Source organism: Triticum dicoccoides, chromosome 4B (genome assembly GCF_002162155.2).
Source record: "Triticum dicoccoides isolate Atlit2015 ecotype Zavitan chromosome 4B, WEW_v2.0, whole genome shotgun sequence".
Taxonomy (NCBI): domain Eukaryota; kingdom Viridiplantae; phylum Streptophyta; class Magnoliopsida; order Poales; family Poaceae; genus Triticum; species Triticum dicoccoides.
In genome coordinates, this window is record NC_041387.1 from 23341924 (window position 1) to 23359043 (window position 17120).

At 50.3% G+C, this 17120-nt stretch overlaps 1 protein-coding gene across 1 annotated transcript; it reads right to left on the reverse strand.

The window, feature by feature from the left end:
- Positions 1 to 11225: 11225 nt before the first annotated feature.
- On the reverse strand, positions 11226 to 16965 carry LOC119294702 (hydroxyproline O-galactosyltransferase GALT5-like). Its single transcript, XM_037572946.1, has 7 exons — positions 16236 to 16965; positions 13765 to 13997; positions 13276 to 13557; positions 13058 to 13186; positions 12770 to 12943; positions 12085 to 12192; positions 11226 to 11756 (listed from the first exon to the last, which is right to left on the reverse strand). The coding sequence occupies exons 1-7, from the start codon at positions 16948 to 16950 to the stop codon at positions 11541 to 11543; spliced, it is 1857 nt and encodes a 618-aa protein (XP_037428843.1). The 5' UTR covers positions 16951 to 16965; the 3' UTR covers positions 11226 to 11540.
- Positions 16966 to 17120: the final 155 nt, after the last annotated feature.

A 17120-nucleotide genomic window follows, 5' to 3' on the forward strand; every position in this document is an offset into this window, starting at 1 on the left:
CGCGCTTTTGGCGGGGTGGGTGGCAATGGCGGGCATTTAATGCGTGTCGTCGGGTCGGCGACGCGACGCAACGCGAAGCGGAGGCCATTGGTGGTGATTGCCGAGATCGAGGTCGGCATGGCTGTGGACCAGGCGCACGAGCCCACGGTGTTCCTTTGGCCGGTGATCATTTGAAACCAGAGGAAATTTGCAGAGATTTTATAGGATTGTTTTCTTGTGGGAACTTATCCTCCTCGGAGTCCTCCCTTGGACATGGTGATTCGGTGAAGGAAAACACTCGTTTCATCCACATTTTGGAGAATATACAAGTAAATTTGGCTTGACTCCTCGAGTCCACGTGCTCTCTCCACCGCACGTTAACCACCTACCGTTAGGCGAATCCGAACGTTTTTTTTGGGGGGACATAATTGGCTTCGTTTTTCTTTTGAGAAGATGATTGCCTCAGGGGTTTTTTTCCCAGGAAAATGGGGGCTTTGTTCCAATGTGGTACTCCCTCTCTCTCAGTTTATGGGGCGTGCGCGTACCTCTAGGTCATCAATTTGACCAACCTAATACAAGTCATATATTACAAAAAATATACCAATATAAACTTCAGATGTTCTACTTTTAAAAAGTAAAATTTTTGTGTTATGTAGTTAATATTAGGGTGATAAAATTGGCAACCTAGTTATACGCATAGGACTTGTAAACTGAGACGGAGGGAGTAACAGGTTTACAATCTAGAGGCAACAATTCCTTAATACATGGAGAGGATCTCTGGCCATCCAAACAGCCATGCAAGACTCGGTATGACCGTAATTAAACACCTAACAGATCTGCTACCATATTTTGTACTCTTCTAGTTTTCTGTGGAACAAAATCCCTACTTTTTATATGAGGGCCTTAATCTCAGTAACTAAATGACCATATGCTGAGCGGAAAAAGGTATCGCCAGATAGAATAGAGAGAGCTTCACACGCAATGGTGGATCTAGGATTTTGAAGCAGGGTGGTCCACCATAAAAAAACTTGGCCACTAATTTTACACGGCAGTGAGGATCCATGATCCAAACTTGGGTGTTTAAAATAAAGACCAACAAAAATTGTCTGATGTAATATCTGATAGTATTATGTAACAAGAACATTTTTTTTTTCATAAGAAGGCATGGCACTGTTATCCTTTCATTGTAGAAATATTCTTGTGCTGACTATGAAAGAAAACTGCATTCAAATAGCAGTGGTAATCGGGCATCAACGTGACAAAGAGATTTTGGAAAATCAGCGGTTGTAATTGGGCTTCAGAGTCCGCGAGAGGGTAGCAAAAGCTGTAGGTAGTAGCAAAGTCAGGAGGAAGCAGCGGACGAGTAGAGTGTCTTTCTGATCGGAACATCAGCACACACACAGTGCGGTGTCGAATTTCCTAGTTAAAAGAGAGTGTTGGGCTTTTATTTTATTCACAGTTTTACCTCCTGTAGTATATGGGCTGGTCCGAAATCCGAGGGTGGGCCGTGGCCCACCCTGTCCACCCTCTAGATCCGCCCATGTTCACACGAGTCCGACTGAACAAGGACCGGCAAGTCCGTATGTTGGATGGCATGTGTCATACCTTGCAATAGCCATATTTATCAGTTTCTTGACAATATCCTCGTTGCAATAGCCATCTGGGAGCTTGTGAATTTGCAACTAGATTTATATGTACACAAACTACACCAACTTAGCGTCCTCTGCACGGCTCAAACCGTCATACGACAGAAGCAACACCGCCAAGAACCACAAAATCCATGAACAATGATAGATGATACATTCCCAGTCATCGAAACAAGAGGCCTGCACCATGAAGGGATGGCGCCGACCGGCCAGAAAAACACCTCCTGTGCGGGATTCCATGCAAGAATGACACCTGGCTGAAAGATTTCTCAGTATGCACTATACCTATCCAAGCCCGGCCCATCAGCGTAAAAGCCCGCCGGACCTCGGGCCTCTTCGTTAGTGCGCTAATATGACGGGCCCGGGCCTGGCCCGAGTCCGGCCCGTGGACAAGGCCGGGTCGGGCTTTATCGGGTTGGGTCGGGCCGACCGGGCCGGGCTGCCCATGGCCAGATCTAGTATGCACATGTGCTCGGGCAAGCCAACACACACACTCATTGATCACGAGGTCCTCCTCGTCGATTATCAGATCATCGGATTCTTCCTCTCCCATGTCAAGCTGCCCGAAGAAAAATCATCTCGGTCAACTGGGTTGCACACCAAGAACCACCACTTGTCGCAGATCACGCATCCGAAGGAGATGCCATAGCGTAGGCTTGAGACTAGCGTCGTCGAACTCTAGGGAGATTCTGTTGAGGACTCGGCGGCGAGGTGAACACGGAGGGGAGGTCAAAACCCTAGTCGTCGCCTAGGGGAGACATGCGTACGTAGTAGTCCATGTGCATGTAGGAGTACTAGTGATGATTGCCTCGGTAAACCTAAGCCATTTTTTCTTTGCTTCGGCGGTAGAGGCAATGCATGGTAGCCTCTAGTGTGTGTGTAGTTTAGGTTTTTAGGTTGTTCATCATCTTTGCTTTGGCGGCGACGATGACGACGCTAAATAAATATTCTTCGGATCCTTTTCTGACGAATCCATCGGTCCTATGGTTGGGGATGGATCTGGAAATCAGTCTGTTCAAGCAAGGATGGCGTGGCTGCGGCGGCATCCTCGTGGTGGACCTGTGTCCTCGGGCTCCGTCGTTGCGACGACGTTTGCTCCAGCGTCGGCGTGGAGTTTGGGAGGTAGTCCAGGAGCGGATGCAGATTGTGGTCTGCATCGACGACATCTGGAAGACGGAACGTGTGCTGGGTTCATGGTTCGTGGATGGCAGGTATGGTTTCCTCCTTCGGCGTCTTAGTCGTGGTGCGGTGCCAGATCTGGAGTTTGATGGCATGTCCGGGGTGTTGCCCCGGTCTGATTCGTTCAACGGCAATGACTTCACTTTTGGTGAGCCACCTTGGAGGTCCGCAAAGCTGCATATCAGCGATGGAGCCGCGTCGAGCTCGGGTGAGGAGGTGATCCGTTATTATTTTTTTCGGTGGCTGCTGTGGTGGTGCCGGAGGCAGGTGACGGGCGTTAGTGTCAAGCTGCTATCTTTTCAGTTTTGTCATGTCGGTTCTTATGTGACTTGTACTTTGTTCTTTATGATATGAATGAGACACGTATTACCATGAAAAAAAAAAGCCTCGAGTGTGCGTACTTGGAGCGGCTTTTTTTAATAAATATAAATAGTCCTCCCATTCAGTCAATGCTACGAGGGTCGTATGCCGATGCCTAGGATTGTCTGCGGGTGGAGTGGAGGGCACTCCGTATGATCCCCAGGCGTCTCCTTTTTAGGCGATGAAGAAGCAGAAAAGGGCACCCGCAAAAAGAAGAAAAAGAGAAGAGAAAAAGGTCTAGGCCTCGTAGCATCCTCTTTCCACATCAGCCCAGCCCTGGAGCCTCGTTCGTGTGTGACTGTTTCGTGTCGCGTGGGATCTCTCCATCCCATTCTCCGGACCAAAGACGACCGCCTTGCAACGGCGGAGGCACTACGTACGACTTACCATAAATAAAGCTTTATAAAAAAGAAAAAAGTACTTAAGGCCAACTTCGTCGCGCGATCCCAAACGGACGTCCGTTTTGTCCGGATTTTGTCCGTTTTGGACAGTGGGATGGGGTCGTGTCCGGGGATACGGTGGCCGTGCGCCCAGCACGCGGCCGCATCCTTTACCCCATCCTGTCCGTGTCCATTTAAAATAAAAAGAGAAACATGTCAAATCCAAGCCCTACGGCCGCAGTTCATCACGCACGCCGGCAACAAAGCCAGCGGCCTACACGTCCATCGCCGGCATCAGCCAGCGGCCAGCAACACAGCCCGGCCTTCAAAATGAATGGTTGTCCTCGCCGGTAACACAGCCAGTGGCCGGCAAAACAGCCGGCCTTCAAAATGAATATTTTTCTCGCCGGCACACGGCCAACGGTCCAGCGGGGCGGGGGCAACCATGCGAGCCTCCAAAAAAGAACGGCCACGGCCGATCGAACGACCTAGTTCAGGCCGTCGGCGTCGAGCATCTCCTTCTGCCTGGCCTCGAATCAGGCCCTCGTCTTCTCGCTCATCTTCGACAAGTCCACGCTCATGATCACCAGGGCCACCTCTTTCGCTTTGGTGGCGGCATTGGTGGCCTCGATGTCGAGCTGCCTTTGCTTGGCCTTGACGTTGTCGGCCTCGATGTCGAGTTGCCTTTGCCGGACCGCCTCCTCGATGTCGAGCTGCCTCTACCGGGCCGCCTCCTCCATGTCGATCTTCCTTCTCTTGGCCGCCTCCTCCATTTCAAGCTTCTTCGTTTGGAGCTCTAGGTATTGCTTCATTTGCTCGTCCTTACTTTGCCGCTTCTTCTCGTCCCTCACACCCTTTTGCGACATCATGCCATGCAAAGTGTCGTGCAATGCCATGGATGAGGCATCACGAATGTCGTCAACCTTGGAGTTGGTCTTGCCCCTCAGCCTCTTCAACGCCTCGCCATCTCCACCTCCGGCGAACTTGGCCGTCTTCAGGCCTCTCTCCCTTTGGAGCTCACGGTATTGGTCCTTAAACTTAGGACAATTGTTGATCATAGTCCAACAATGCGTAAGAGTGAACGGCTTGTCGTTGTGCCGGGCCTTGAATGCCTCCAAAGACTGAAATGCCTACACCATATGATCAACAACAAAGTGAACATGCAACCATGTACAAGGCCGAAGTCTCATGGCCGTAGCAAGGAAAGGGCAAGGAAGGAGAGCATACCATGTCCCCAACGCCGGTACCACTCACGGGTCATGCTTGAACGCTTTCGAATGTGGCTTGATACTTGTTGCACTCTTGTTGTATGAACAACCATCTCTTTTGAATCGAACCGACGCCACGTTTGCTTTCAAATTGGTAGGGCTCAAACAACTTCCTTTCATGGAATGTTTTGTGGACTCTCGTCCAAAAAACAATACCCTTTTGTTGCGTGCCGGTCCTTGGATCTTGGCTAATCTCCATCCAAGCTTGGCAAATCAACTTGTCTTCATCTTGTGTGTATGAATCCGTGCGAATGCTCTTCCTCTTTTTTTGTGCTTCCGCTCTTTGTGTCAGCTCATCGATGAACAATGGCTCGCCACTAATCTCAACGTCATTGATTTCTTCTTCATCACCTTCGACATAGATGTCATCGTCTTCATGCCACGAGTCGCCATGGTCGTAGTCAGCACGGTCGTCGCCATCTGCACCGGCGGTGAACTGGCCGCGGCCATCCTGACTTTGGGTCTCCTCGGGGTCGTAGACAGGGACGTGACCTCCCTCATAGATCACTTCCTCCATGAACTGGTCGTAGTAGGGGTCGTCGACCGGTGCCGTTGGTGTTGGCATTTCGTCGAACAAAGACGCGGGGGGACGGCATGGTGCCGGTAAACGGCGGTCGTGCTTGCTTTCTTTGCATCTCGACGGACGGCCGACCGCCGCTGCTGGACCCAGGGGTGACGTTGAGGTCGATGATGGCCGAGGGGCGTGGTGTGGACGGCACGATCACGCTCATGTCCGGCGACCCCCCGAAACGGGTTTGGCCGTTGTGCCTTGGCGGAGGAAAGCCGGGCAACAAGGGCGTGCTCCGCGACATCGACGACTGGCAATGCGGAGGCCGGGCGACCGACGAACATGTGCTCGCCGGACCGACGGCCCCTCTAGAGAAACCGGGCGGGCGACAAATGCCATGCATGAGAAGGGCGTGCGCTTTGCTGATGATGGCCTCCTTCTCCTCGACCTCGGCCTTGTGCCGCGCGGCCTCAATCGCAGCGTGCTCGGCGGCTCTCCTGGCCGCGGCGACGTTGTTCTTGGCGACCGCCCTCCGGCTCCTCCTCTTCGCCGATTCTGCGTCCAACTTCGCGATCTCCTCCGGCGTGCACTCTGACCGCGGCTTCCTTGGCGCCTTACCCTTCTTTTTCTTGGCCATTCCGGGCGGGTCGGCGGCCAGCAGCCCGCCGGAGTTCGGCTGGGCATCGGCCATGGACGGGGGAGAGAGTGGGACGGGCAGGACGAGGGAAGGTTTGGGGGGAATGGTGCCAAAGGGGCCCGGGGAGGGGGAGGGGGTTGCTTTCTTTCATCGATATGTGGGCCAGGGACGGACAAGCGTGCGCGTCCCGCCCGTCCGCGCGCTATCCGTTTCGCCCCAAAAGCGGCGCAAACTTGGGCCGCGGATGGGTTAAAAATGGACACAAAACGGACAAATGTCCGTTTGCTACCGCGCGCTGGGTCGTCTGGTTTATCCGTTTTTACCCCAAACGGACGGGTCCGGACAGGATATGGTCGCGCGGTGGAGTTGGCCTGATCGAATCCCTCTCTTTCGCGGCGGCGCGATCTTGAAACTGCCACCGCAATTGTGTTCCTGTAACGGCGGCAGCATCAGATTCGTTTTGCACTGTGATATAATGGCTTTGGCCGGCCGCATCAGGGTGGTCAACCCTCCACGTCCCATTTCTCCCCAAAATCGAGCACAGCAACCAGCATGGAGCACGAGACGGCCAGACGGCGGATCGATGGTAGTGGTGGCGGTAGTGGATACTCTGCAGGCAGCCTGGCAGAAAATCGGGCAGAGAATTTTAAATCCGTCAGTGGCCTCTCTCTCCCTTTCCTCCGACGACCAGGACGACGGCGGTAGGTCAGCGGGGCTTCGAGGGCGCAGCAGTAGAGGCCGTGCGTGCGTGCATCGTCCCTCATCGAGGACACTGACGCCGCGGGCCCACCATAACCCCCTGTAGTAGTAGCGGTAATAAATGAAAGACTGTTGCTTTTTTACCCCACCAGAGGGCAGTAGTACTGCTGCTTTTTTCTCTCTCTCGGCCAGAAGTCAAAGTCAAAGGCTGGGACTGTTAAACAACTGCTGCCGTGCGTTCGGGGAGAAGGGGAGGCCTTTTTGACCTGATAATTTTTATAGTGCTGCTTGTGCTTGTAGTTTAGCTCGTGGCGCCGTGCTGCTGGGCGCTGGCAATGCTAAAAGCCTAAATAAAGCTAGCGCGCGTCCATTTTGTTCAGTCAAGCAAGCTGACGCTGCTGCTGATGATTTGGTTGTTGGGCGTGTGATTGGGGGTATGACTGATTGGTGATGGATCATTGGCGCTCACCCCCGCTTTTGCGGAGTTTGTCTTCCGCTCTAGAGATCAGGGCGGCCATAGCTCGTAGCTTCGGGAATGTTAACCCCCTCCGTCCCAAAATAAATGTCTCGAGCTTCATACAACTTTACACTAGCTCTAGTAAAAATTGAGACACCTATTTTGAGACGGAGAAAGTATATTATTTTGTCACATGCAATGCTCTCCCTAGAATTAGTATAGCCCCAAATGAATTTGGCTTTATTAGTACCTATAAAGCAGGGTGAAAGCATGTTTCAAGAGAGGAACGAACTGCGGCAGGCCCTTCCCTCTCCGCTGTCGGCGGCCCGAGACACCACGGCGTGCTTCTAACTCTCTCTTTAGATCCTTTGCGTTTTTTTGCGGCGGTGTCATCTGTTGTGTAGGCGGCGGGGCAGGGGTTGGCTTGGTGTGGCATGCTCGATGGTCTTTAGGTGGTCGGTCATCAGCTCGCTGTGGCTCCTAACACCTGATTCCTTGCTTCCCAAGTGTCACTTATCGCTTTTCCTTTTTTTTTGCTTTTAGCCTTTTTCTCATGCTCTTGACCTAGCAGTCCTCTTACTTACTTTCCTTGCGGTCCGAGTACTCATGGCATGACCTATGGAAGCACTCTCGTAATACCTTCGAAAAAAAGATGTGCAGCACAATAATGATTGCTCGATGTATTATGATTTATTGGTTCTCCTCGTATTTTGTGTCAAATTTTGACCATACATTTGACTAGCAAAATATAAGTTGTATGCCATAAAATTTATATTGTTGTATTCGTATATGATTTTTTTCCCAATGATTCTATTTTTTGGTATATAATTTATTTATCTATTCTAGTTTAGTATAAGGTCATTTTTTTTTCTTAAATGGTCACCCAGAGGGAAAGGCTCCCCACCTTAATATATTTCAAAGGGTGTTGCAAGCGTTTCATACATCCACTAAGATAGGCGGGAGGAAAGGTGATCAAGCCACAATCTGGCATGATCCAGTAGTGTAGGCGTTTTTAGCCTATTAGACCAAATTGTAAGCTCCTCAATGATGAAGTGAATGGTGACCGAATGTGATAGACACACCATTAAATACCATTTGGTTACACACGTCCCAAATTTTCCAGAGCACAGTCAAGAGGACGAATTTACTGATGGCGGGAGGCAGATGGGAAGGCATTGTTGATGCCCAAAATTCGTTGGTTTGGTGAAATTTTAGCCCGCCAAAATCTTCCCACGTCCCAAATTTGGTCTATCGTCACCGAGTGTGAGCATCTTGGGAAACTTTGATCCGTAATGAAGTTCTTGAGGTGAAGATTTGATCGAGTGTTCAACCCACGAAGGTACAACAGCCAGCCAAAAACCTAGATCCTGTTTTTTACCCTTGATTGCCATATGGTCATCATCCCTGAATCCAGTAACGTCTCTATGTGTAAGCTGCGGGGTCAGTTGACCCTACAACTTTTGAGACAAATAGCCTAAGAACAACATACACTTACTGTATATTGTGAAGAATATTTTTCAAAAAAATAGCATTAACTCGACGGATTTTTTAGGCTGGCTTCGCCGCTGCCTGGATCAAGGAGGTCATCGGAGAGCAAGCTAGTAAAACCTAGATGGAGAAAGTACGGACATTTTGCTTGTACATTTGTGTTTCTAATCTGTATTGGGCTACAAAGAGAACGTTGCAAAGAGCATGTGCGAGCACCAGACCGGCAGGTCCAGTGTACTAAATCATTGTACTACTAGGTGCCAAATTCCACTGAAATTATACCTTCTAGCATGGCCACCCGCGTCTACGGATAGGTTGGTGGCGCGTCTCCCTTGTCCATACACACACACCGTGCGCGAGCACAAGCATGGATGCATGATGAAGTAGAGCAGCTCCCAAGACTCCAGGTCCACGTAACACATGATGAGACGATCAGAGGCTCAGAACTCCGCTGTTTTTTTTTTCTGAGAGAAGAACTCCGCTGGCTTTTGGCCACGCATGCATGGTAAATTGAACGGGGTGATAAGGAAAGGGCAAGGCCGGCTTGAATTTCAGATCTAACGACTGCTCGTCACTTCACCGGAGATGATGGGCAGACAAGGGTAAATGGACGCAAAATGGGGCGTGACGGTGAGATTTGGTGCCACATTTTTCAAATCGAGTCAAGGAGTCAAAAACAGGCCGGTCCTTAAGGGTACGTGCACGAAACCTCTTTCGCCTGTCATCGACAAGGTCGGCCGGCTCCGGTATGAAAGCGGTGACAGCACCGCGTAAGCGGCTTGTTTTGGCGACAGTTCCATGGTCCAAAGATCTCGAGGTAATTTTTTCCACAAATGGGTCGTACTTATGACAACATTTATTACAATTAAAACGATGAGCAGACAAGGGTAGATAAATAAAAGCAAACGGGGTGTCACGGTGAAATTTGGTACCAGATTTTCCAAACCGAGCCAAAGAATCAAACTGCGGCTCCTAGGTTGGCTCCTGGGTTGGCCCTTACGGGTACGTGCATGAAACCGGTATGGGAATGGTGATAGCGCCCGGCGTCGGCGGCTTGTTTTGACGACTAGAGTGGTTGTTCGGTGGTCCAGAGATCTGGATGTAATTTTTTTTCATAATTGGGATGCTTCGTACTTCTGGTTAACCTTTACAATAGATCTGGATCTTTCAAAAAAAAAAAAAACTAACGCGGGCGTGACCGCGTGAGGGCCAACATTATGGCCATGTTCGATGTCGCTTTGATCATCTCCTAGTATCTGACCACCATAGTTTACCACAAGGAGCAGCAGCAGCAGCAGAAGAAAGAGAAGTGTTGTACTACAGTATAACAGCAGCAGTACTAAATAAAGGGTTCGGCTCTCGTGCAGGGATCCCTGCACACATTATTGTGCAGGGCCAATCAATGGACAACACGTGTCCTGTCAAGCCCCACCTCTTAAACACATATTTTTTTCTCTAAATCCTATCTCCTTCCTCACGGAGCAGCAACCATTAGAGCCACCGCGAATGTCTCCGACTCTCCGATAGCCCCCTTGTCGTAGCGGCAGCCACTGGTGTTATCTTCCTCTCTTCCCTCCGAGGCATCTTCTCCACGTCCTTGGCCTGTCCATCTGCGTGCTCGCTGGCTTCGCCTGAGGCGGCGTCCTCGCCCCAGATATCTTCGAAAGAAACACCGGTAAGTTCGCTCGCCTCACCCGAGGTGTACATGCAGAACGCCGGGCTGGACGCAGGCAAGTGGCTGGAGGCCATCTTCACTGGACCGTACATGGACGAGAAGCAGATTTTGGAGCGCGGCATGGCGGGCGAGCTCTATGTCCGGCACTACGTCATAGACCTCAGCAGCCAATCTCTTCTCATCCCCAGGGAATCGGGAATCAAAATCACAGGCGCAGGTGACGTTGGACTTAATAACTACGAGTACACCCTTGCTACCGGCCATGGCCACGGCCCCACGCGACGGAAGCTACGAGCTGGTGGAGCTCACAGGAATCCCCGCATGTGGCGCTAATGGCTGCTGCTCCGTGAGGAAGGAGACGAGGATTTGAGCGATTTAAAAAGAAAATAAATAAATGCTTTTAAGAGGTGGGGCTTGTCAGGATATGTGTCTTCTATTGATTGGCCCTGTACAATAATGTGTGCAGGATCCCCGCAGGAGAGCCGGACCCCTAAATAAATACTACTCCCTCCGTAAATTAATATAAGAGCGTTTAGATCACTACTTTAGTGATCTAAACACTCTTATATTAGTTTACGGAGGGAGTAGTATACACAACCGCAGCAGAGGCGCAGACAAAACGCCTAGCGCAGCAGGCAGGAGGCGCATGTTAGTAGGGTCAACCTCGACCAGCACCGGCAGCGGCAAGGCAAGCAACAGCACTCCGGCGCGTGCTATTCCCTCCTGCCACCACCACCACCACCACCACCACCCCCACACGGCGCATGTCGCCGCTGCCCCACAACCCAACCACATGTCGACCGATCATGGCCGCATCCCTACTTAAATTTACAGACACACATTCTTTTCTACTGCGTTATGGGCTTGGCGCCAAAATATGATCAGCGCTACTTGTGGACTCATCACGTGCAACCGTCGATCATGATGATGAATAGCATGGAGAGCCGGCTAGAGTTAGTTTATTTATTATGATAATAATAACAACATGTATATAATCATTTGGTAAGTATATATAGGTTACTATCGACCTGACCTGACCTGACGGGGTAACTAATGTTTGTACCACTACCTGGCTGATTATGTGCATACATCACATGTGAGCTGTGAGGCGAGGCGGTGCAAGTGAGTAGTAATTAACTTAAACCTGTCAGGTTCCGCTGCTGCCTAAGGCTGCTGCTCAGCTCATACGTCATACCCAACCTCCCCTGAAAAATGAGCTTGGATCGTCCCTCCCACGGTGGCAAGAGCTGTGTGCCATGCCATGTCATCCGGCGTTGCAGCACTGCGGCCTGCCCTGCCGCAGCTTCTCCCAGAGGCACAGCATCTGCCCCGGCGACTGGTAGTGCGCCGTCAGGTAGTCGTCGGCGCACCCCGCCTGGCAGAACCCCGTGCCGTGGACGTACTCCACGCCGCCGGTGCCGCCGCCGGCGTCGAGCTGCCCCACCCACATGCCCACGCTCACGTCCTCCATCTTGAACAGCTGCCATGGCCAAAGCAGAACGCAATCATTCGTTTGTCAATACAAGGTGGTGTACTATGTATTGATGATTGGTGAACGGATGCAACTTTTGGCTTTTCTGGTGTGGTGTGGCATGGGCCATCTTTTCAGCCCACGCGTGATTGGGCTTCTCCCGATTTTCGATCAGAATCGGCATCATTCATGGCACCAAACTTTAAACCATGCCAGATGGTGCCTGGCTCTCGAGTGCTTGTGTGGAATGTGGAATATGAGATGCAGTCACTACATGGGATCACATTCCCAAATGCCACTTGATAACTGATATGGAATGATCACAGAGGAGGCTTACATTCAGCCTGCCCTTCTCCATCTCCGACGCGACGAAGCCGGCGATGTCGGAAGAAACAATGTAGCCAGCGCCGTCGGCGTACGTCGGGTAGGTGTCCCTGGGCCACTCCTGGAATTTGAGCGGAGAATGTCACCAAAGAGGTCAGCGCGGCGGCACAGGACGAGGTCAATAATGATGGCGCGCCAATGATTGCGCTAACGAACGAATGTAGTTAGCCAGCATGATTACATGAGACAATAAACATATTCATGTGGGCAGCGCATACCGGTCGTTCATGTAATCATGTGGTTCTCATGTACCATTATTTGGCACATCAGGAACATGAACACGCTGTCTGTGTTGCTAAGTCCAGGAACTGTAATAGGACTGATGAGTGGCGACACAAAAACAATGCTGTTCATGAGCAGTAATCGTCTGAAATTGACGCGGTCGACAAAAAGTTTGTACAACACTGGTTTGGTATCTTCTTTCTGATGAAACTTAATGCAGCTCCTATGTACTGGTTTGTCTTTCTGGGAGATACTGTTCATCATTATGGATGTTGTCACGGGACGTGAGCATTTAATTACTTTTGATCACTTGAGTAAAAGAGATGCAAGTAGTCAATCTGTGTAATTTCAAGATAACATTTGCCGATGACATTTGCAAAAACAGGAGGTTTTTTTTTGGCAGTAGTTCACTTCACCTCGTATGAGACGGCCCATTTTCCTTCTCGGAGTGGTCTGTGGTCGTAGTTCATGTTCCCCAGATAGAAGCTTTTATCTTCTGGGATTTTCTTGATTTCAGCCATGACTGAATCAAGCCTAACAAAAGTATCATCATCGCACTTCATGACATACTTCGCAGCAACAACACGAGCCTTCAAGAACAAAGAATATATAAATAAAAAGAACATTGAGATTGCATAAGAACTGTCTGAAAGGTAATTCAAAGTCAGTGTGACAATGTTAAATCCACCCCTTATGCTACATACCGCATACTCGCAGATGGCAACAGTCTTCAGAACAACCAGGTCGTAGCTATCCACAAAGGGCACAATGATAATGTCCCCGAAGAAATCCGCTTCTTTCTTCAAATCTTCATTAACTTCCCTTCTTCCATTCTGCCCTGAAACATGGTTTGGTTATATATCTTGTCATGAGAAGAAGGGAAAGAAAGCTGCCGGAACTAAACGGCGAGACAATAAATTACCAAGGCGACAAAAAACCGAGCCATGGTACTTGATGAATTTCGAACTGCAGACATCCATGATCTCCTCACAGCCATGCGCTCGGTGAAGTGGCTTCCTGCTGAAAGGATGCCTATGAACAGCTCCACAGGTTCTTCAGGTGGAGGGGCTTTCAGTTCGGACAGCAACTCCAGATTTCTTTGCAAGATGTTAGGATGGACTGCAGGTAATGTACCGGCAAACATTGATTCAACCTCAATATCACCATTTGCTTGCACCGTAGCGACATCCTCGAGGTCAAAGCCCTTGAAAGAACAAATGGTAATCAATGAATTGGCGCATCAGCAAATCTTGCCAAAATAACAGTGGGGAGGAGCTGATCTACGTCCTAACCACATTTTCATTTGAAATGCTAATCTACATCCTAACCACAGCAAAGATGTGCACAGGTTCCAGCTAGGAAGTATAGAAGCACACATTGTAGGACAACTGCAGAAGGAAACACTACTTACAACACGATAAGGAAAAGACGCGACATGCCTCCCATCAACTTGAACATGATAACCTTCCAAGCCGGAGCTTATTGTTAGAGCAAATAATTCACCCTCCACAAAAGGATAAGGCCAATCTATCAAACCCCTGCTGCTCTGTCCAGCAACACGGTTACGCAGCAACATACTCTTCAACTCCTCAAGTGTACCACCAGTGTTCCAGGTCCATTGCTCACATGTCACCAATCCATCAACTGCGCCACATGAAAGCAATATAAGAAAATCTTGCGATGATCACCAGATAATCTACCACATGTTAAACATTTTCTCAGCTCAAATTATTAGTAGAGCTCTCTTATTAGTAATGTAAATACTAAATGGACGTCCGGTGGGAATCACCAGCCCTAAAGCATTTGCAAGGAATTTATCATCAGGCCATCAAATAGATATTCCATCAAATGGATATCCATAGGAACCATGTAAATACCAAATATAATCAAACTATATTAGGAGAGGTCAGGCAGCAGTACCGCACATGTTATTGTCCTCTAGTACTATTTTAGTTACCAAAGCCAAAGTAGAAAATGGATGAAATTTGCCATCAAAATTTGTCGGTGTGAGTAATATGACAGGGTATGGATGATCTAGTAATGGTATAGCATCCACTGCTGATCATCAATCTACTTAGGTTTTTTTAGATGATAAATACAGTTGTCAGCCACCTGCCATCCGAGTCAGCTCAAAACTATCTGAAATGGGATCTTGGAGGTTATGTAAAGCTTGGCAAGTTCAGGTTAAAAACAACAGGTCTTGAAATTCAAGGTTGAAAATTGAGCATCTGCAACAGTTCAGAACTTCAGAGTTCAAAATTGAGCATCTTGAAATCCTCCTATCTATTCACACGGAGGAGAAATATAAGCATTTAGCGGGTATCATACAGTTGGAAATGAGAGCACGAAGACTGCTGTTAGGAAAACAAAGAGACTATCCAGAACCAAGGATGACCTATACTAAATGTGACAACGTCACAAGTTCATTTTCCATATGATGCAATAGTAACCGGTAAAAACGTAAGGTGTCTATATGGGTCCTCAACACAAAGGAGGCAAGGAGGCAATTCTACATTTTATCAAAACACACCGAGATCAGATGAGCTCGGGAGCTGAAATGGATATTCGGTCGTGTCATCTATATCAAGGCAAATAGGTCTGCTGAACCTAACTCAGTGGGGGAGTGAATGTACAATCCCACCACCCAGGTTCATGTCCTCGTGTATCTTCAAAGAAAATTACCTGACTCCTCCGTAAACAGTTACTATGCCTTACAGATTCTTTGGACACATTCAATTGTTTCACTGTTGCAAAAACTGACATCCAGCAAAAATCCCTAGATTACTCCTCAAAACTCGAATACACTCGTAGTTCTCCCCTCTTGTTGTTACCTTTGGATATGTTGAAACGGCACGGTGTACATCAATGCCAAGGGCCAAGGGCCATGGATCGAGATCAGTGGTATAGTTATCAAACATGGCGAGTGAGGATGCTACACTTTCCGAAACATATTCAACGTGCCAAAATATGCGAATGAATGGTCAATCTAATATACTCCCTCCGGTCCTTTTTACTCTGCATATTAGGTTTGTCTGAAGTCAATCTCATCCAACTTTGACCAAGTTTATATAAAAAATTACTGACATTTACATAACAACACCAACATCATTAGATTCATCTCGGAATATATTTTCATATTATATTTATTAGATATTATAGATGCTAATAATTTCTAATATAAATTTGGTCAAACTTAGCTAAGTTTGACTTTCGGCAAATCCAATGTGCAGAGTAAAAAGGACCGGAGGGAGTACGTGCATGAATCAACTGAAGGATCTTGTTTCACTGCCGGAAACATCCAGCAAAAATCCCTGGATCACTCCGCAAAGCTCGAATACACTCATTTTTCTCCCCTGTTCTTATTAACTTTGGAAATGCTGAAATGGGCCATGGATGGATCAAACAGCGGTATAGCGATGGCAGTACAGTTATCAAACATGGCGAGTGAGGATGCTGCACTTTCTGAGAACAGCGCGCTTTTGCGCTGCACAGGACAAATGCTACGAAATCATTGAAATTTTCCAAAAGGAACCTAGAGCCGTTTCACCAAACATGGTACTGCGATGGAGCCCCAATGAGGTTAAGCACCGATCACGAAACATGACACTGAATGCAGATCGTATGTACAGGCCACTTGGTTAATTACCATTTACCAGCACATATGCACTAGTGGTGGTACTAATATATGTATAGCCTAGAGCATTAGAGCTCCCCATAGATTGGTTGGTAATTAGTAGGAGTACTAACAACTGCAGTGATCCTGCTGTGCGTGTGTACTGCTGCTAACGAAAATGTTTGATAGTATGTGTCACCGTGGAATGTAATCAGGGGTGAAATTTGCAGGTGAAAATTGAGTGAGAGTATGCAGAGCAGGTGACGCACCGGTGTCCTCGTCGGAGCGGCGCCAGCCCTCGCAGCGGAGCGCGGGGCCCCACTGGCCGCGGAAGCGGGTGTTGAGCTCGACGACGGGGCGGCCGCTCCAGTCGCCCCGGAGGCGCGGGTTGAGGTGGAGGATGGTGGTGGCGGCGTCCCCGTCCCCCGCGCCCCGCAGCTCCACCGCGAACTGCGCCAGGCCGCCTTCGCCGGGCACCCGCCGCGGCCGGGCCACCACCGTGACGTGGGACCCCAGCGCCAGCCCGCATGGCAGGGCGAGGGCGCGGGGCGCGCCGGCGGCCCGGAGCGTGTCGGCGGGCCGCGCGACGGAGGTCGGGCACCGCGGCGGCGCGGGGGACGGGGAGGGCGTCGCGGCGGAGGATGAGGAGGCGGAGAGGGCGTCGCGGAGGAGGCGTGCGCCGTCGCGGAACGCGCGGGCGGCCGCCGCGTGCAGCGGCGTGCCGGCGTCCAGCGCGCGCACGTCGATCCGGGAGACGTCCAGGCGGCGCCTGTTGCGCGGGGACACCGGGGAGGAGAGTCTCGGCCGGGCGACGTCGGCGTGGGTGGCCTCGGCGGCGGTGACGGCGACGGAGACGGTGGTGGGGCCGAGGGGGCGGCCGGGGTAGCGGAGGGAGAGGGCGGCGGCGTAGAGGAGCGCGGCGGCGGGCAGGAGCAGCAGCAGCAGCGGCCGGAGCCCGGCGGCGGGGCGGCGCGGCCGGCGCATGTCTCGCTGTCTCTGGTGGGACGCCGCTGGCCGGCCGGCTGCCCGCGTCGCGTCGTGCGGCTTCTTCGTCGGTTACGTTTGGAGCTTGCTCCGAGGAGGGAAAGGTTGGAACTTTCCCCGGGGTTTAAGACGGAAGGAGATTATTACTACAGGACAAATGGCACGAGACA

What these genes read in the sequence shown, in the direction of transcription:
- LOC119294702 (XM_037572946.1), bottom strand. Translation starts at nt 16,950, where the DNA reads ATGCGCCGGCCGCGCCGCCCCGCCGCCGGGCTCCGGCCGCTGCTGCTG. An exon ending in CGTCTTTTCCTTATCGTGTT is followed by an intron (nt 13,558 to 13,764) that starts GTAAGTAGTGTT and finishes TGTTCTTTCAAG; the next exon opens with GGCTTTGACCTCGAGGATGT. An exon ending in CTCGGTTTTTTGTCGCCTTG is followed by an intron (nt 13,187 to 13,275) that starts GTAATTTATTGT and finishes GTTTCAGGGCAG; the next exon opens with AATGGAAGAAGGGAAGTTAA.